The sequence below is a fragment of the Heteronotia binoei genome, chromosome 14, assembly GCF_032191835.1.
Source record: "Heteronotia binoei isolate CCM8104 ecotype False Entrance Well chromosome 14, APGP_CSIRO_Hbin_v1, whole genome shotgun sequence".
In the NCBI taxonomy this organism is placed as follows: domain Eukaryota; kingdom Metazoa; phylum Chordata; class Lepidosauria; order Squamata; family Gekkonidae; genus Heteronotia; species Heteronotia binoei.
Genome location: NC_083236.1, coordinates 30,394,279 through 30,415,086, shown reverse-complemented (window position 1 = coordinate 30,415,086; position 20,808 = coordinate 30,394,279). Strand labels below are relative to the sequence as shown.

The window sequence follows — 20,808 nt, the reverse complement described above, 5'->3', positions numbered from 1 at the left end:
TTAATTATTTTATTGTTGAATTTTTAACTGTTTCATTGTGTTGTAATCTGCCCTGGGCCCATTGGGGGAAAGGGTGGACTATAAATTCACAAAATAAAATAAATAAATAAACCTTTGCATATTGCGAAGCTATGTCCAGTCATTTGTAACGTTTGCCGTGGTGTTTAGTCACCAGGCCTTTTATGGTGGTGTTGAAGCAGGTAGCCCAAAAGCCAGGTGCTTCAACCACCACATGGGATGCTAATGGGTGTCACTCACCTTGGCGTGAATCAGATTGTAGATCGCATCAGAAATCATCTCCTTTCTAAACATACCAAGAATGTCCTGTAGCTGCACCATGCAGTCTGTAGAAGGGGGAAATGTACATATTATTTCTGTGGGTATGTTCAAAGATTTGCACTTGTGTATATATACAGTCAGTGTCCCTGTGTTATTAGATTTTATGCATATCCACATATACTACATTAGCTTCCAGAGCATGGGTCCCCCATGTGATCCCCACCAACTGTTCTCTCCTATTGCCTGCCAATTGTTGACAGGAAGTGGGCAGGGCCAGGTGGGGTTTCTGCCCCGATTGGCTGTACAGATACTTCAAAGGTTGCTTCAGCAACAGCTGCCTCTACAGCACACGAATCTTCACTATGCTACTGTGTGTGTGTGTGCTCCCGAAAGAAAATATTTTTTTTTAATGAAGGTAACCTGTTAAACAGAAGCTCTGGCTGAAATGTAGAAGAATTATTATTAGAACACAGTAGGAGTCAAGTATCACCTTTAAGACCAACAAACGATGCATGCACACACGAAAGCTTACATTCTGAATAAAACTTTGTTGGTCTTAAAGGTGCTACTCGACTCCTACTTTGTTCTACTGTTTCAGACCAACATGGCTGCCCACTTGGCATTATTATTAGAGTTATACATGACCTCACTCCCTCACCTTTTGTAGTTGGTACTGCCTTCTATGACATTCATTTTGTAGTTGTACCCTACCCACCATCCTGTATCAGAATGCCTAAGGCACCTGTAGGCTTAAAAAGGTTGGGGAACCCTGTTTTAGAGTCTGATGTCATCTTCAGCTGTACCCAAAACCAACCCAGAGCCCTGGGGCACCTGAAAAATGCATGGACTTATGGTGGCACAGGGTTTTGCAAGCCACAGCCCCTGCAGCTTCCTCTCTTTGGATGTTGCAGCATCCAAGGTGGCCCTGACTGTCCCGACTTCCCTGCAAATGGTTTGTTCTGATAGTTTTTACATACCTTATTTGATTTCTAGCCTGCACTCCCCTGCAAAGCAGGGCTCAGGCCTCATAACAACAATGGTTAAAGCAATACATACAAACCCATTCCTACACAGTTAATAATCAAACAGACGGCATATGAGGCACAGTTTCCAACAAGCTTTCAAGGGATGATGGATATTACAATTGATACAAGGACAGTTGTAATTTTGGTTGATATTAGGATAGAGTTGGTGGCTGGAGAGGAGGGGAACCAGTCTAGAAACTATCGTTGCTTCAGCTGTATGCCTGGTGGAACACTTATCTTGCTGGCCCTGTGGAACTGCCTTAGGTCCTACAGGGCCTGGATCACCTCTGGAAGAGTGTTCCACCAGGCTGGGACTAGAGCTGAGAAAGCCCTAGATAAGTGAAGGCAGAAGCATTTGGGGCAAGGAACCACCAAGAGATTATTATCCACTGAGCGCAGTGCTCTTTGGGTGACATACCAGGAGAGATGGTCCCGAAGACTGTCCTCCCTGAGGGCTGGGTGTCTTAGAGACCACGTGTAATCATGGAATCAAGAATCTATATAATGTTCAAGGGTCCTTTATCAGCTTGACAGTGGCACCAGCGGTGAAAGGTGTAGTGAAAGGCAAAAGGAGGATCTGAGATAATCTAATGGAGGAGGAAGGTATAGGCAATTGCACTGGGTGTAAGCAGTTCATTTATCTCCATTAGCAAGAGCCTTCAGATCCTCTGCAATGGTAAGACTGGGGCTCCCACCTCTTCTAATGGCCGAACTGAAAAGGACAGGAAGGCTATAACACTTCTGTCATTCTTCAAACTATGCAGAACAGAATTGTTCAGGAGGGCATTTCTATAAAGGGAATAAGGCTATAGGACAATGGAACAGGTCAAGAATGAACTTTTATAAAGGGAGTCACAGGGCTATAGCCTGTGCCAAAGTTTAAGATGGGTATTATCTGCTTATTGCATGTGCTACCTGAGTCTTGCTACACTGTTTTAGACTTTTGTAATTCCAAGCTCCATTTTTTTTTTACCACATCCTATCTGGTACTTTTCTGTATTGTCTGTAATTTTTATAGCCGCCCCCCCAACCCGACTGCATTGCCTGTTAGATGTTTTATGCTATTTGACTGCACTGCCTTTCACTGCATAGTCCCACTTTGAATCTCAGTGCCAAAGGCAGGCTATAGCATTTCATAGACCCAAGACACAAAGAATTGGAGCACCAGTCAGAGTGTGACACAGATGGGCAGCTGATCAAAATAATTCATGGGCGTGCATTTCTCTGCATTTGCAAATGCCAAAAGGCTTGTATAAAACCCGAATATTTTGTCAGGACCAAGCCAACATACCTGCAGCACGTGGCCTATAATGGGGCTCCTGGTGCCAGCAAAGAGCAACCAGCTGCAGCAGTTTGTTTCGATGAGGCAGGCCATTGGGAATAAATGCTGATTCCAGCCCAGGGCGCACTCCACTGCAGACACCAGTCACAGCCTCAAGCAGGGTCTTCTTGCCTGTGGCACCCAAAGAAAATGTTTCTTTACAGAAGCTGTGGATGTGAGCCTTGCTGCTATCTAGGGTTTATGCTGCCAACACTCCTAAGCAGAGTATACCTAGTCTATAGATTCATAGCACTGTCAGTGACTTCCACATGCAATTATATAAACAATGTGCATGCACACACATGAACACAAGAGATGGATACAGGTGGGCAGCCATGTTGGTCTGAACCAGTAGGAACAAAGCAGGAGTCAAGCATCACCTTTAAGACCAACAAACTTTTATTCAGAATGTACGCTTTCGTGTGCATGCACACTTCTTCAGATGAGGAATGAGGTACAGTAAGCAGAGCTACATATAACTTGTGGGGTTTAGAATACAAAGTGGTACAAAGTTAAAATCCAATAGAAGAATAGTAAAATTAACAAATTCAGAAAACCTTTGATCTGGGTTGCATTAACATGGGAGACCAATAAAACAGTAACATGTCAGAATGTGAGAATGTCTGTTATTCAATTGCTAGTAAGTCTGAATCAAAATGAGGGCATTTCTTTCCTGCTATGAACACAAGAGGGCAGTAAAAGACTGAAAACAAACAGCCTTTTTTTCTTTCCAGACTTTCAGCCCAAATTACATGCAGAATTATTGGCTAGAGTTTTGTAATGGATATACCAAAGCCTTTCGGCTCTAAAAAACCAGCTGGAAAGGTTGCTAAATGCAGCCAGGGAAATTTCTGGAGACTTGGGAGCAGTACATGTGGAGGGGAGAGTTTGGTGAGGAATTTTACCTGGAATCTATGGCATACTGTAGACTTAGGGGTGTCAAACTCATTTGTTATAAGGGCCGAATCTGACACAAAGAAGACCTTGTTGGGTCAGGTCATGTCTGGTTGGGCCAAGCTATATCAAGCCGGGCCATGTGTGTACCTATTTAAGATCAGGTAGCAGAGAGATGAATTTTATAAAGAACACAAACACAAATATATATTTTAAAAAACTTAAACCATGCTTAAAACATTAGCATTGGTCTTAAAGGTTCTTTCTTTGTATTTCTCCCATGGGATCCAGGGAACTAAGCAAAGGAAGCTCTGGCTCTTTCCTTCCTTCTTCAGAGGACTGGGGGAGGAGGGGAGCCTCAGTCAATAGAAGGAAAAGCCCCTGAATTGCATGTTTGATACCCCTGCTATGCCTTCTCCGAAGCAGCTGTCTTCTCCAGCACAACTGATCTTTGTAGTGTACAGATCAGCAGTAATTCTAAGAGAGCTCCAGGCCCCACCTGGAGGCTGGTAACCCTACAAGCTGGAGATGCTTGAACAGGACAGTGGCACTTGGAGGGGGAGGAAGAGTTTGTTTTCACTCTGCGTCATTTCCCCTCCTCCAAAATCAAAGAGTTGGAAGGGACCTCCACGGCCATTTAGTCCAACCCCCTGTACAATGCAGGAAGTTCATAATTACCTCCTCCCATACCCCCCCCCCCCCAGTGACCTCTGCCCCATGCCCAGAAGATGACAAAAAAAAAACCCTTAGCCCAAATAGTATTTTGAAAGAAAGGGAAACAGCACGATATGGGGAGGCTTAAATCCTCCTCCTTTGATATTCCTTCTTTGACACACCATCAAATACTGATGGTGGGAAGTGTTGTCAAAGTTGTACAGGTTTTGAAGAAAGCTGTTCTATAAGGAGTGCTGTAGTTACGTTGTTTATGGTTTTAGCATCTCAGAAGGCACAGGCACCTATCCAATCCACCTGAGCACTAGATTAAAGTGCAAGTGGAATGTTTAGGGAACTAAGCGCAAGAACAGGTTTAGTGATCTGGGAGCCACCCACCCCAATCCCAGATAATTACCTGGAAGACTCTTCTACCAGCAGGGAGGCAAGGAGCCAAGGAAGCAAGCCAATGCAGCCTCAAAAGAGGCTTTGCCCTGACTTGGATGCCCCCAGGCTAGCCAGATTACATCAGATCTTGGAAGCTAGGCAGGGTCAGTCCTGGTTCACCTGGACAGACCACCAAAGAAGTCAAGGGTTGCTATGCAGAGGCAAGCAATGGCAAACTACCTCTGAACTGAAAGCCTACAGGGTTGCTATGTCAGCTGCAACCTGATGTCACTTCTGGTCAAAAAGAAAGTTTTGGACATAACAGTAAGCTCTGATGATCCCATACATTGGCACTGGAAGGGAATGCAATCACATCACTTACAGGGCCACACACAAGCTTCACAATGGAGCCAGTCAGTTTGAGGACTCAAAGACTGGAGACTTCGTGTGGGTTAGATGACTTGAAAACACCAGGGGTGAGGGGAGGCTACAGTTGTTTCTCCCTGTGTGCTGCTGTCCCAAACAGAAAAGAACTGGAGTGGGCCTGATAGGCACAAAACTCTCATTGCACATGTGATACAAAGTCCTCATTGTGTTCCCCAACAGACATGAAGAGGGTCAGTTCCTCCTAGCTTCCAGACCACAGCTGGACTCTCACAGCAGCTTAAACATATTGCAATGATGCCTGTGCAACAGTTAAATCAGTTTCAAAGCTATTCCGTTGTGGTATGTAGAGGCAGGAGCTCACAGTCCAGGCAGGAGCTGCCCACATGTAGTTTGAGCCTTTGTCAGGACAGTAGTCTTGAGTGCTGTCTGTGTGTATATGAGAATACGCCTTTACAGATAAATTACTTCCATATCCCCTGAAACATACTTCTTTGTAACAATGTCGGATTTATAGGCCTCTCTTGAGTTGCGGAGGCACAGGAAGGTTTACCCAGGACTCCAGATTTGGAAACAAGCAATGGCTCACACCTAAAGAGGAGATCACAAAGCACATTATATGGAACTAAGTCCCAGCTGGGAAGTAATGAAGAATTCTAGCCATGATCAAGTTGTCTGCTGTCAAAACCCTGGATTGGATGGGATTTAGCTATTTATACCCCATTTTTCTCCACAGTGGGGACTTTAAGCAGTTTACAGTTTTCTCCCCCTCCTCCTTTTTAATGCTCACAACAGTGCTGAGGTAGGTTAGACTGAAAAAGAATGGCTTCCCTGAGGCCACTCAGCAAGTTCCCCATTGCAGAATGGCAAAAGGATTTGACCCTCTGTCTGCCAGATCTTAGTCTAACCATGACTCATTGCTGGCTTTTTGATTCCCTTCTGCTAAACTGTAGGAATCCACTACCCACTATCAGGAATAAATCTCCATTCTCTTCTTTCCTGGCATTAATCACATTGTTACTAAACCTATTAATCATGCTGCTGGTTGATACACAAGACTTGTGGATTTAGAGATCTGCCTAGCTAGGATTACGCCTCCTGAAATCTTGTGGCATGCAAAACGCTTTGAGAGTTTATGTGCATCAATGGATTTCATCTCATTTCATTACTCAACACCAAACAGCTGGCAACTGAACTGTGTGAACCGACAATGCTGCAAAGCTCTGTGGTTTACGGGATGTAGAAATTATTTATCTGTAAGGTCCATTCTCACACATGTAAACAGCACTCAAGACCGCTATACATGGAAAATCAGGGCTCACCAAAAAAGGTTCAGAAGAAAAGCTGTGTGTTGATAGCACCTGTCAGCTACTACCTCTGGTGGCAGAAGGCACCGTCAAGTCACAGCTGGCAACCCAGAAGGATTTTCAGCGTAAGAGACAACAGAAGTGGTTTGCCACTACCTGCTTCTGTGTGGCAACCCTGGACTTCCTTGGTGGTCCCTCATCCCATCACTAATCAGGGTCAACCCAGCTTAGCTTCTGTGATCTTTTAAGACTGAACTAGCCTGGGCTATCCAGGTTATGGCACTGCCTCCACACATCACACTTGAATGGTTCTGAAACTGAACTGCTACTTCCTCTACATTAGACAAAGCATTTGGACCACATATGGAAGGAAGTTTGGGTGCATCTCCAAAAGGCAGACAGTGAACTTTGCCTGCATTCATAGATGACTTAAAGGGCTAGCAGCACTGGATACACACACACAGGACTTTTTTTGTAGCAGGAACTCCTTTGCATATTAGGCCACACAGCCCTGATGTAGCCAATCCTCCAAGAGTGTACAGTAGGCCCTGAAAGAAGAGCCCTGTAAGCTCTTGGAGGATTGGCTACGTTAGAGGGGTGTGGCCTAATATGCAAATGAGTTCCTGCTACAAAAAAGCCCTGCACACATGTACATACACACCCCAGTGTTTTCTCCCCTTTCCATTCCTCCAGTTTTCAGCCACAGTATGTCAAGGTCCCAGAGGAAGCTGGGTTCAGGTAGCTGGCTCAAGGTTGACTCAGCCTTCCATCCTTCCAAGGTTGGTAAAATGAGTACCCAGCTTGCTGAGGGGAAAGTGTTGATGACTGGGGAAGGCAATGGCAAACCACCTTATAAAAGGTCTGCCGTGAAAATGTCATGATGTGATGTCACCCCAGAGTCAGAAACGACTGGTGCTTGCACAGGCGATTACCTTTACCTTTATGTCTAGATCCCATAGATTGAATTAACATTCAATTTACTGCTGTTCTATAAAGTATAAATTTAGGTAACTGTTCTCTTGCTCCACTTTATGCCTCCTTGCTATTTTTCTAGATTAACCTTCTGCTTATTGGATTGGAGCTGAAATTCTGTTTCCAAACTACACTTTCTATTAAAGATTACTATAGAAATGCTGTGTTGGAGCATCAAGAGAATTTTGGGGGAAGATATTCTTGGAAGTCATGGGGGCATGGAGAATATTCAGCAATGTGGCTGAATAAAGCCTGCCCCTGCCTCCCGACTCCTGTTATTCCAAGGAGGTCTCCCATCTAAGTACTTGCCAGAGTCAGCCCTGCTTAGCTTCCAAGATCAGGCTCTCCTGGGCTATCCAGTTCAGGGCAAGCATCAAAAGAGTCTGAATTATTTCTTATTACACCTGATCCCTTGCTAATAGTTGTGGATTTAGGACCTGTAGGGTGGTGTCCACAACAATGGTCTGTCCATCAGTGTGACGACACAAAAACTGCAAGTCAAATTTGGAGACAGCGAGCTGTATGTTTTTAAGCTCGAGTTAGATAAAACTGAAAGCAGCTGACATTCCTTGGGAATCTGCTGTAAGATTAATGATTGTGTTGCTGCCCTTAGAAGGTTGCTAGCTCCCAATATGTACATTTGTACATGAACAAATATAAGACATCCTAACTCTCTAATGATCTCGGTCATGTCAATACAAGACCGCAGATCTTTTAAAGAAGGGTCATCTGTGGATACTATGTAGGGAAGTAAGATGAACTGCCCCCACACCATTTTTTTTTCTAAATGATGGTACCATAGCCTCTATCTGTTTATAAATTGATCTGTTAAGCTCTGTCTTGGTCCTTGAATGCATCTCCTCAGAGCAGGTGAAGTAGACTAACAGAATTCAGAGGTCCCTGCAAAGCATAACACCTATGGACATTTTCACAGAGTGCAGCTCTCCAATAGGAAATCCAACAAGATGCATCACACCAGTGGCTAGTAGACTCATTCACCCCAAAACTGAGTAGCGACTGGACATGTTTGAAAAACAGCAGAAACATTTCTAAAGATGCTACTTCAAAAGAGGCATGATTGTATTCAGGAAAGCACCAAGCCAGATAGAAACAAGAACAGAAGCACCCATGGGAATATATGAAAGCTCCATGAGGGGAAAAACAAAAGGAAAGGATCAGAAGAGGTCCTCAAATGCCTACCTTCCAATGGCTTCTGTCTGCTTAGGGTCTCCCAACACACCATTCCAAAGCTAAGCATAAATATCAGGAGAAAAGCATTATTTTGGGGTCTCTGTTATCTCAACGAGCAAATTCACAAGTCTAAAACATCCTTTCCACGATCCACCTATATTTCTTGTTATGGAGAAACATCTATTTTGGTAGAAACACATGGCAAACTGTGTTCTTGCTCTCACTAGGCAACCAACTTGGGAGAGTTCGTAGTTCCCCTCCCCAGCACACACCAAGCTATTTAGTGGTCATCTTCCAACATTTGGTCTGACCCTCAAAGTCCAGATGCTGAGGAAGTTGCCCTAGAACTTGGTGAACTGCTACCAGCAGGAGTAGGAGAGGAGCTGAGGCTCAATGGCAGAGCATCTGCTTGGCATGCAAAAGGTAAAAGGGTCAATCCCTGGCATCTCCAGTTAAAAAGGATCTGGTTGTATGTCATGCAAAAGACCATTGCCTGAGACCCTGAAGATCCACTGCCAGTCTGAGTTGGTAATACTGACTCTGATGAATTAATAATAATAATAATAATAATTTTATTTGTATCCCGCCCTCCCCGCCTCGGCAGGCTCAGGGCGGCTAACAACATTTCATAAAAACATACAACAATAGATAAAACCTTTAAATTTAGCAATATAAAACATTAAATTTAACAACATTAAAAACCAGTCAATACAGTTAGGTAACTTGGTCTGACAGTGCTGATGGTGTTTGACGCTAGTTCTGCCAGTTTATACATAGCGGTATAGGTCTTTAGAGCCGCATTGGCGGATCCTTAATTGACAGCTTTCTTTAGCAGTCCGAATATGCAAGTTTAAAGAGGGTGGTCTTGCAGGCCCTGCGGAACTGATCGAGGTTCCGCAGGGCACGTACCTCTTCAGGAAGTTGGTTCCATAGGGCAGGGGCCACGATTGAAAAGGCCCGTGCTCTGGTATTCTGATGTTTAATCTCTTTCGGCCCAGGGATAGTCATTAGATTTTTCCCGGCTGACCTCAGTGCTCTCTGGGGTTCATATGGGGAAAGACGGTCCCTCAGGTAGGCGGGTCCTCGGCCATATAAGGCTTTAAAGGTAGTGACCAACACTTTGTACTGGACCCGGTATATAATCGACAGCCAGTGCAGTTCACGTAGCCCCGGCCGTATATGTTCCCATTTCGGGAGTCCCAACAACAGCCTGGCCGCCGCGTTCTGCACTAGCTGCAGCCTCCGGGTCCGGCACATAGGTAGCCCCAAGTAGAGGGCATTACAGTAGTCCAATCTTGAGGTGACCGTTGCGTGGATCACTGTTGCGAGGTCCTGGCGCTCAAGGAAAGGGGCCAACTGCCTTGCCCGCTTCAGATGGAAGAATGCTGACTTGGCAGTGGCTGCTATCTGGGCCTCCATCGATAATGAAGGCTCCAGTAAAACACCCAGGCTCTTTACCTGGCGCGCTGCTTTCAATGGCGCACCGTCGAAGGCCAGGAGAGCTATTTCCCCTCCCAGAGCGCCGCGACCCACACAAAGGACCACTGTCTTCGCTGGATTCAGCTTCAGCCCACTCAGTCTAAGCCACGTCGCAACAGCCTGTAAAGCCCGGTTGAGATTCCCTGGGGCGGAGTCGGGCCGGCCGTCCATTAGTGGATAGAGCTGGGTGTCATCTGCATATTGAATTAACAGTCTGGTTCACTAAAAGCAGGGCTTTTTTGTAGAAAAAGCCCAGCAGGAACTCATTTGCATATTAGGCCACACCCCCTGATGCCAAGCCAGCTAGAACAGCATTCCTGTTCAAAAAAAAAAAAAGAAGCCCTGTCTGTAAGGAAGTTTCATGGGTGTGTATACATATGACAATAAATACCACAGCAGTCTGCTACATTGTAAAACAGCTTCACATATATACAGGATGGCAACGTTAAAGCCCTATTCAAGTGTAGAAGTTTCAAATGATGAAAGTCTGCTTTGAAAGAAAAAACACTGCAGCTCACCTGTAAATATCACCTTCTTGTGAGAAGCTGCCTCCCTGGACAATTTCAGGGGACAGGTAGAGCAAATCCCAACAACTTCTGTTGTCGCAGTTCTGGAGGACAGATCTTAACTGCTGCCTTCTCCAGGTTGGGAGGCTGTAATCTGATATCTGTAATCAAGGAAGGAAGGAACCACCTTAAGGAGTCAGGTAAGCCACTGGCAAAGCTCAGTCAGTCTTCTGTGTAATTTAAAACTAGTTACATCACCTTCTCAGAGCTCGCTTTCTTTTAAATGCATTTTATTGTAAGCTACAAGGAAATTGGGGTGGGGCTGACCTGGATGGCCCAGGCTAGCCAGGCCTGTAGCCACAGGGGGGCCTGTGGGGGCCCAGCCCCCTGACTTCCAGGGAGCCCTCTGAGGCCCACCCTCCCTCCCTTCCACCATGGCTGGGTCAAGAAAGTGTCAGCAGCCAAAGCTGGGAGAGCTGAGCAGGGCATAGTGCACTGCAGCAGCAGCAACAGCATGCAGAGAGGAGGGAGGTAAAGGAGCAGGAGTTGGAGGAAGCTGTGTGGAATGGGCTGGAGGGGGGTTGTAAAGAGCTGCAGGCTGCAGAGTGCCTGGGTGGGGGGGGAGGGAGATGGAAGAAAAAACCCCACTTGCATGCAAAGTGCAATCCCTTCTTGACTCCAAAGTTTTAGGGTTGGCTGCCTTGACTTGGTCACTTTCAGAACCTCCAGCTTTTGCCAGAAAGCTTCTGAGAAACAGCAAGCCCTGCAGTGGATGGGAAAGGGTGCCCCCTGACTTTTTAAAAGGCCCCCCAACTTTAAAAATCCTGGCTATGGCCCTGAGGCTAGCTCAATCTTGTTGGGTCCTGAATGTTAAGCAGAGTCAGCTCTAGTTAGTACTTGGGTGCAGGGGTCATTTTGTAGAAAAAGAGGTGCTGGAGCTCATTTGCATAATTTATTTGCATACGCCACACAGAGCCCTGACATCACCAGAAGGTATACTAAATTATATCAGATCAGCACCTTAAAATGCTTCTTGAATTAGTATTGTCGTAATAAAACCTTACTCCCATCATCCTTTTTAAATTGCTTTCTCCTCTGTGGCCACAGTGGCATGATGAAGACTTCCATCTGTCTGCTTTATATGTTTTGCTTATTTTCCCATTTTTTTGTGGAGGGGGAATATTAGAAAGTTTGTCAAATCTTAGCATTTAGCAAAATTCTCACAGGGGGTTTGAACATCCCAGAAGCAAGTATTTTGGGGGGGGGGGGCGGGGAGTGGGGAGAGAAAGAAAGAGCACAATAAAATGTAGAGGTTCCGAAGCTCCAGTCCTGTGAGCTCCTGCCCAAAATGAGGCTTGCTTGCGTGGGAGATTACCAAGGAAGTTCAGGGTTGCTACACAAGCAAACAATAGCAAACCAACATTGTTTCTTGCCTTGGAACTCAATTGCAATTTGATGGCTCTTTCCAACACCCAGGAGGAATGGAGGGAAGGGTTTTTGTTTTTTTTATAAGGCCCACCTTAGCTCTGTAATCAAGATCTAGGAGGACATTGGAAGGTTTCAAGCCGTGGTGAAGGATGGGAGGCTCCAAGTTGTGTAGATGGCTGAGGCCTTCAGCCACATCTGTCAGGATCCTTAGGCACAGAGGAAAAGGCAAATCCGGATAGAGTTCATGCTTTAAAAAAGAAAATCCAAACAACACATTCACTTTGGTGTTAAACCCCAAACTCTGTTCTGTATTCCTAGCTTGCCTTATTCCAAAAGTTCATTCCTAGTTTGCCCTACTCCAAAAAATTATCAGAAAAAAACAACCAACCACACATAATGTAAAAATATGAAATGTAACACTCTGGATGCAAAATGTTTGGCCATGTACAATATATACTTTACCTATCTGACTGCAAAAAAAACCCAATGGATCCCACCACCTTAATCATTTGCATAAGAAAAAGAGACAGATCTTTCTCTTGAATACCTCATGGATGAGGGAATGGAGCGATCCGTTGTGCATCCACTCAGTAACAACCCCGAGGAGTCCTTGGAACTGGCAGATACCAATGGGAGGCATGAGCCTTTCACAATGAACATGTCGGATGCCAGTGACATCTTCAAGCAGTGCTTTCAAGTCTCTGCCAACACATTAAGAGTTATAGGTATTGATTTCACAAGACCATTTCCAATGAAGTAAGACTGAGACCACAGAAAGGAAAAATGCAGGTGAACTGTGCTTCTCTACTGAAAGGTTTGTTGCAGGCTCCCTCAACCACTTTCCTCCATGGCTGAGCTCAGCTCTTTTCATTTGCACAAAGCAGTGGCAAGTAACTTCTCTTGGACTCTGAGGTCATGTGTGAAGGACTGACAGTCAGTATCAAATTGCAGCAGTGTTGGCCCTGGCTTTGTGATAGAGTATCTGCTTGCTACTCAGAAGGTCCCAGCCAGGTTCAATCTCTTGCATTTCCAGTTTAAAAGATCAGATAAAATCCTTGACCTGAGACCTTGGAGGGCCACTGCCAGTTTTAATAGACATACTGACCTTGATGGACTTGTGTCCAATTCGATATAAAGCTTCTATCCTAGAATTTTTGCTAGGGCTTTTTTGGTAGCAGGAACGCCTTTGCAATGTAGCCAATCCTCCAAGAGCTTACAGGGCTCTTAGTACAGGGTCTACTGTAAGCTCCAGGAGGATTGGTGTAGTGTATCGCCATTACGATACACTGAATAACGCAACAATACCAAGCCACACGCGCCCATGCGTAGAGGCGACTGGGTTGCCCCGGGCGCCTCTGCACAGGGCGCAAAACCCCGCCAATCACCAGCTGTGGCGGGAATTTCAACAGGCCTGGATTGGGCCGGCCTGCCCAGGAGGCTGTACCGGGAATTGTATATAAGCGGGACCCAGCCCGCGTGGTTTCACTCTCCATCTTATAATGTACTAGGAATAAAGCATGTTGCCCCACTCGTGTCTCACGTCGTGGTACATTATAATTGGCTACATCAGCGGTGTATAACCTAATATGCAAAGGAGTTCCTGCTACAAAAAAGCCCTGGTTTTTGCCCAAATACCAGAGTGTTGCCTGCCTTGATGGCATCACCTCTGGTAAACATTGGAACCAGAGGTCACATTGACGTTATCACATTGCTGGTAACATAGATTGAATCTTCCTCCTGCTTGTAGTCCTAGTAAGTCCCCCCCCACTGGCCAGCTGATCTGCAGTGGGAGTGGGTGGGGCCTGGGGGGGTGGATCCCCTGCCTCCAGTGGTGGACAGACAACCCTACTAGTCTTAACACTGTTCTATATCCAGCCACACCCCTTCACTTTCCCCCACAGCCTCACTTACAGAGGAAGAGAGGGAAGGAGTAAAAAGAGGAACATCTTTGCTGAGGTCTGCTTTCCCACTTCTGTTTTAAGAACTTCAGAAAGCTTCTGTGTGGGCAGAGGTTGAGTCCTTGGGCAAGAGCAAAAGGGCTCTTGGCACTGTGGGTCCCAGCCTGTGACTTTAGTTGAACCAGGCAATGAATATAGGAGGACTTCTCCTGGGATGTATTCTTTTTTGCTTGTTTGATCTGCACTGGTTTATTTTTATATTTTGGGTCCATTCTGGAGAAAAGTCATGTGTGCACTTATGGGTGTAAAATATTGTGCATGCTCCCACCAACCAAAAGCAAGTTGTGCACAGCTCACATTCATTTCAACATTTTTTGGTGTTCCTGAATACAGTAGTGGCCATACATAAGAGTTGGAAGCACTCCTTGCTGGGGGAGAAAGGAAGAGATTGAGCCAGCAGTTGTTATGCCTGTTTAATATTTGCAATAAACCCAGCTTGGGTTTTAAGTCGTACTCAGTGGCTTGATTCAGTAAAGAGCTGCTGCCGTTGCCGTTTACTCATCTCCTCCAAGAGACCCACCTCTCTGTTGTGTTCTTGCAAGTCAACAGCTTCAAGACTACGTCAGCATTCCGAGGTATGTGGAAAGCTTTGAGAATGAAGCCAAACCCTGTCCTCGTCAGGGTGATCCTCTCCAGATCTTCTGGGGAAACGATGGGTACTGGACTGGACATTTTCCCAAGGTTTAGTATGGAGAACTGGGGGAAAAAAAAGAAGTTTAATAAAATTATAAAAGCAGCCTAGGAAGACCTCCCAGCCTGTCTCTTCATTGCACACCTCCGTTCAGCAGGGGAGAAAATTGCCAAAAAAGTAGTGTTGTGAGCACAGCTATGGCACAACACCATTTCCAGGTATCACTTGGCCAATGTGACCCTCTAGGTCAGGGATGGCCAAACTGCAGCTTGGGAGCCACATAGGGCTCTTTCACACATATTGGGTGGCTCCCAGAGGTCAAAGAGGAACTTAATGAAGCTTACTCTCAAGTAAGCATGCTTAGCATCAGAACCTCATCAGCCTCTGAGCGCTGACTCATAGGTAGGTGGCTATTTCTGCCATGTGTGAAGCGGAGAAGGAGGGGGAAATAGGCAGGCTTGCAAGTTCTTCTGTGCAAAGAAAGCATTAAGAGTTTTAATAAAGATATGTGATATTTGTTCATATCCTGAGGCTTTCAAACATCTGACATTTATTCTATGTGGCGCCAGTTTGGTGTAGTGGTTAAGTGCACGGACTCTTATCTAGGAGAACCGGGTTTGATTCCCCAGTTCTCCTCCACTTGCAGCTGCTGGAATGGCCTTGGGTCAGCCATAGCTCTGGCAGAGGTTGTCCTTGAAAGGGCAGCTGCTGTGAGAGCCCTCTCCAGCCCCACCCACCTCACAGGGTGTCTGTTGTGGGGGAAGGAGATAAAGGAGATTGTGAGCCGTTCTGAGACTCTGATTCAGAGAGATGGGCGGGGTATAAATCTGCGGGCTTCTTATGTTAGACAAGTTTGGCCACCCCTGCTCTAGAATTTACGTAACTGTCCATAAACAACGCCCCCCCCCAACTTTTAAATAAAAGTATCAGAAATGGAATTTGGGCTGAAAAGTTGTACACAACAACACAATAACACACCGAGTACTCTGGAAATCAAATAGCTAGAAGAATTAACTCTTCTTAGTCTCTGGACCTACTTCACAAACTCCCAAAAGGTCTGGATGTTTTCTCTGTATTAAAGGCAAGCAGTAAAATGACCCAGCAAACCACCATCAAGGTGAGAGGCTCACAGAGTCCCCCCTTCTTGGAAAGGTTCTGGGGACCTTCTCTGTGTTATCTGGATGCAGTGCACAAACTGGATTACACTTCTGAATCATACCTCTTGCTTCTGCACTCGCAGGCTGACTAAGCAATCACTCACAGTTTCAGTAGCATTTTGAGTCAGATTTTTCCGAAGAAAAATGATGTGCTTGTGACATGCCCCTTCCTTGTTTTATATGGAATTCTGTGCTGAGACGTCAGGGAATAATTACTGCAATCCTTGGAGCCTCAAGCAGTATCTTGTGATAGAGGGGCAGTTCCAGAGCTCCCCTGCCATCATCTCCCTTGTTATATACTGGGTTCGATACATGAGGAGGTGCGTAGCATAGTGATCAGTTTGCTTTATTCTGATTACAGCACGGTAAACTGAAACTAAGACTGGAGTAACTGGGTCAACAGAGTCAACTATATACAGTTCAAGTTCCTGCGCTAAAACACCATTGGATAGTTTGAACCATCAGGGGGCTCGCGATTGGTCCAAGGAAGCCAGGTTGGAATCCTGCTTCCCATTGTCTGTGTCCCCAAGCTCAGTCCTATAAGCGCCAATGAGTCTGGCAGGAACTAGCAAACAGCAAAGCAGTAGCTTAGCTTTCCATACATAACATCCCCTCAGACCAAAAGTGCATGAGATGCAATGGTTACAAGTGCACTTTCTCACGGCACAATAGTTTTTCCTAGGCTTTGAATTTAACAGTAGCTCACAGGAGCACAGCTCCTGAACCTTTTTGAAGGTTCCCCCTCCTGCTTCTCACCTACCTACCTTGTCCATTGAATAGTAGGTGCACCTGTATAACAATCCCTGGATGAGCTCAACCACCTATTTTTCTACAAAATAACTCCTGGTTTTTCCTTTTACTGACATCGGGTTAACTGAAGATTCAGGCTGGATTTGAAGATAGCTGCCTAGAGGCAGGGTTTTTTTGTAGTAAAAGCCCAGCAGGAACTCATTTGCGTATTAGGCCACACCCCCTGACATAAACATTGTTTTACACAGGGCTTTTTTGTAGAAAAAGCCCAGCGGGATCTCATTTGCATATTGGGCCACACCCCCTGACAGCAAGCCAAACGGATCTGCGTTCCTGCTCAAAAAAACCCGTGCCTGAAGGAGGGAAGAGAGACAATTGGAGATCTGAAATAAATAAGGTGACTTCTGGGTTCTCCCTGGAAGTGAAAAAATACTGTTGCATTTACAGTGCCTCTGTAATGCCCTTGTCCCCTGATTCCTGCTGGTTGCCTGCTACTGACTGGCAACCAGCACCGGCCTGAGGGTGCATGGAGCCCCAGGCAGGCTCCCTGCCTGCCATCCCCGCCCCCCTCCCTCCTTTTGCAGTGTTGCTAGGCCTTTTGCAAAATATTCCGTATCAGCTGAGCAAAGGGCATGTCAGGAATGCATCATTCTCTGCAGAAAATCCAGACTCAGGATTGCACTGAAAGAGAGCTTGCCTGTGAGCACAGAGACTCAGTGCAACACCAAAACATCCTTGCAGAGCTAGCTGGGATGACTCAGAGAGCATCAATGGATGCAAGAGTTCTAAAAATAGAGAGGAACTTATGACTGCCACATGATTAACTGCTACTGAAGGAACAACATGGAATAGGTTGGATGTGAAGAAGTGAGCAGTGACTCATGAATGCTCATACCCTACCACAAATATTTTTAGTCTTTAAGGTGCTACTGGACTCTTACTTAGGCCTACAGCCGCAGAGGGACCTGTGGGGGCCCTGCCCTGGACTTCCAGGCGGGCCCCACAGCTTCCAGCGGACCTTCTCTCCCCCCCCCCTTTTTTGCCATGACTGAGCCAGTGAAGCAGCAGCAGCTGGAAGAGCTGAGCAGGGCACAGTGCGCTACGGCAGCAAAATCAGCAGGTGGACAGGAGGGGGAACAGGAGGTGGGAAAAGCCATGTGGAATGGGCTGGGGGGCAGCAGATGGAGCTGCTGGCTGCAAAGTGCTGGGATGGAGGAGAGGGAGGTGGAAGGAAACTCCCCTGCTTGCATACAAGGTGCAGTCCCTTCTTGGTTCCAACTTGGCCACTTTCAGAGCCTCCAGCTTTTGCCCCTAGCACAGAAAGCTTCTGAGAAGTAGCCAAGCCCCACAGTGGATGGGAAAGAGTGCCCCCCAACTTTTAAAATATCTCCCTGACTTTTAAAATCCTGGCTATGCTTCTGCTCTTACTCTTTTCTAAGCACAGCTGGTGCATGGAAAGAAAAAAGAACAAAGTATTGGTATTATTGGGGGGGGGGGGAGGGCACATGAGCGCACACTAAGATTGCCAACCTCCAGGTGAGCAACAAGCAAAGGAGACCTGGGGTAATTACGTGGCTGTAAAATACAAGAAAAGCCTCAGGGTAACAAAAGACTTGAATACTTTAAATTATTTGACATCTGTAATGGAGAACAATATGTAAAATAACAAAGCCCACTCTAACAAGGAAAATTCCACTAGCAAGTAACACATCAAGCAGTGTAACACAGTGAGGTAATCAGTACAAAAGCAGGTTGCTCTTAACAAATAAATATCAAGCCAGTCCAAAAGTGTGGCTCAGACAACAGTATTCTTCTCTGGCCACTTCAGACTTGGCCACCTAAAAGAAGCAAAGCTGTACCGGTGATCAATAATATCTGGTTTCGGGTAGCCTTAGTCTTTAGCTTGCATACATCTCAGAGCAATGTCCCCATGCTTGAAATACATTCCAAAAGGGGGGGAATATATTCTAGCTGTCTGGACATCTATCACCTTCCTTTGGATTGAAATATGATCCTTCTACACCTCCGCTCAGCATTCTTGTATTTTATAACCTCTAGGGTCACAAAGAGTCAGTCTCGACTGTGCGAGTGAACAAAGGTGAGGCCTAGAGATCTCCCACAATTACAACTGATCTCCAAACTACAGAGATCCCTCCCCATGAAGAAAATGGCTCCTTTGGAGTTTCACCTTTGGGGTCCCTCCACAGGCTCCATCTCCACATCTCCAGGATTTTCCCAACCTGGAGCTGACAGCTCTAGCATGCACTTAATACATGTGGATGGAACCTTAAGTCAAAGACATCACACAGGAAGTGCTCCCACAACTGTTACTGGAAGAATCAAAGTCACAGAAGGCCAGTGTGGTTTGACAGTAGGGCTTGGATAAGGGATCCCAGGTTCAAATTTCCATTCAACCACAGAGATCCTTGGCTGACTTTTGGAAATCTGAAAGCAGTCCCACTGGAACAGAGCGAAGGCCCATCTGGTCCAACATCCTATTTCACACAGAAGGCCTACAGGCAAGGCACAGGGCCCAAAGTCTCCCCCATATTTGACCCTAGCACTGATATTCAGAGATACTTCTTCAGAACATAGATGTTCCATTCAGTCATTCGGACACACTGGAGAGCCAGTGTGGCACAGTGGTTAAGTGCCAGAGCCTTGGGTTCAAACCGCTCCTCTGCCATAAAGCTTTGGAGCATATCGCTGGACCAGCCATTAACTCTTCCAGCCCAACTTATCTTTCCAGAGGAGTTGTGCAACAAAGTGGAAACAGAACTATGTAAGCACTCTAAGTTCCTTAGAGGAAGGGAGGGATTAAAATACAATGGCCGTTTTCGCACTAGCGTTTGCTCCAGCGTAGCGCCCCATTTACCTCCGGATCTTCTCTTGGATTTCGCACATCTTGCTCCGGCGCTGCGGTTTGCTCTGGCGCTTCAGGGATTTTACGCCGGAGTATGTTTTTCAGCATTCTGCCGGAGTTTCCGAAAACCTCCGGATCCACTCCGGATCCACTCAGCGGAGTTTGCTGTGGGAAATCCATCCACGCCGGATCGACGCTTTGTGGGCGGCACCCTCTCCCTTTCCGTCCTCCCACCCCATCCACCCCCTTGGCCAATCATCAGCCTTTCGCGGCGCTTCCCCGAAGTGCCGGCGCGGCCATTTTTTTTTTTTAAACTTCACAGTTTTGCGTAATAGCGATATTTCGAAATTAACAAAGGGAAAAAACCCCTCCTGGAATAGTTGCGTTATTTCGCTGTTGCGTTATCCCCCGCCTCTTCTCCCTTTAGGGGCCCCGGTGGGGGGACCGCGGCAGCCCCCCCAGCAGGCCTTTTCCAGCCAGTTCGTTTCGGGTCTAGTTTGGGGAGGGCGAGCGGGAAGGAGGAGGTTTCAGCGAGCCGGAGGAGGGGCCCCGGCAGCTTCGACTCTCCCCAGCTCAAACACCCCCACTTCACTTCCATTTGCGCCCCGCTTGACCCCGCCGGCTTCCCGCTGCCGCCGCCGCCGCCTTGGCAAAGGGAGCCCAGCCGCCCAGAGACATTTGGCGGCGGCGGCGCTTCTCCATTGTTGGGGGGGGGGAATCTAGTGCCGGTGCGGGCCAAAGCGTTCATGTGTGTGTGTTAAAAACGGAATGCCTCCCTCAGCTGTGCCACCAGGATTTCTGGACCTGCACAAAATCGCCATGTATAAAATGGGAAGTTGGAGTCCTGCATTCTTCTCCCTGGCTACATTCTGCTCGGTTAGAAAATAGACGGAGCTCGCTCTTCATACCCGCCACAGAAGGGGAAGGAGAGAATGGGGCGGGGGGGGGGGAGCTCTGGCAGCAGGAATCAGTCAGGTCCCCCGTTGCAAGAGCCAGCCGGAGAGGGGAAAGAGAGCGGAGGAAATCCCAGCTTCGCCACCCGGGAGGGAGCGAAGGGAAGAAGCTGCCACACACACACACACACACACACACACACACAAACCCCTCGATTTCTCTCTCTTCGTTATTGCGATATTTCGCAACTTCAGAATTTGGGGGGGGGGGGGGAATATAGCGCTAGGAATGCTTCTGTTAATACATAAAGGACTGTGGAGGATTCTACAGCTGCAGCCAATCCATGAGCAGCAGCAGCACACGTGATGCGGTTTGTCCACGAAATGAAGGGGAGGGAGCAGCTCGATGTTACGTTAGTACGTTAGTACGTCATTACGCAACCAGACTTGCGCTTAAAAAAAAAAATGATTGACAGGGCATCGAACTCAAGTCGATGCCAGTGGGAAAACGATTTGAGCCGGGGCTTCAGGGAAGGCGACTCCGCAAAGAGTCACTAGTGGGAAAACGAAAAAAATGATCCGGAGATAATTGCGCCGGGGAATAAGGGGAGCAAACGCTAAGTGGGAAAACGGCCAATGAGAGATTGGCTAAAGCTCCAGACATCATATTTCAAAAGGCGGCTTTTCAACCAAAACAAAAATGCAAAACAAAGTTTCCTATAAAACCACATC

The 20,808-nt window shown here is 46.6% G+C and overlaps 1 protein-coding gene across 1 annotated transcript in view; it reads right to left on the bottom strand.

Annotated features, from left to right (window-relative positions):
- Positions 1-20,808, bottom strand: part of LOC132582279 (receptor-interacting serine/threonine-protein kinase 2-like) — a 35,687-nt gene that overhangs the window by 9,819 nt on the left and 5,060 nt on the right. Inside the window, exons 2-8 of the mRNA XM_060253818.1 lie at positions 14,303-14,478; positions 12,372-12,525; positions 11,916-12,071; positions 10,409-10,557; positions 8,421-8,470; positions 2,596-2,757; positions 259-344 (exon numbers count right to left, since the gene is read on the bottom strand). Coding sequence (XP_060109801.1) covers positions 259-344; positions 2,596-2,757; positions 8,421-8,470; positions 10,409-10,557; positions 11,916-12,071; positions 12,372-12,525; positions 14,303-14,454 — 909 coding nt within the window. The 5' untranslated portion in view covers positions 14,455-14,478. The remainder of the gene's footprint in view (positions 1-258; positions 345-2,595; positions 2,758-8,420; positions 8,471-10,408; positions 10,558-11,915; positions 12,072-12,371; positions 12,526-14,302; positions 14,479-20,808) is intronic.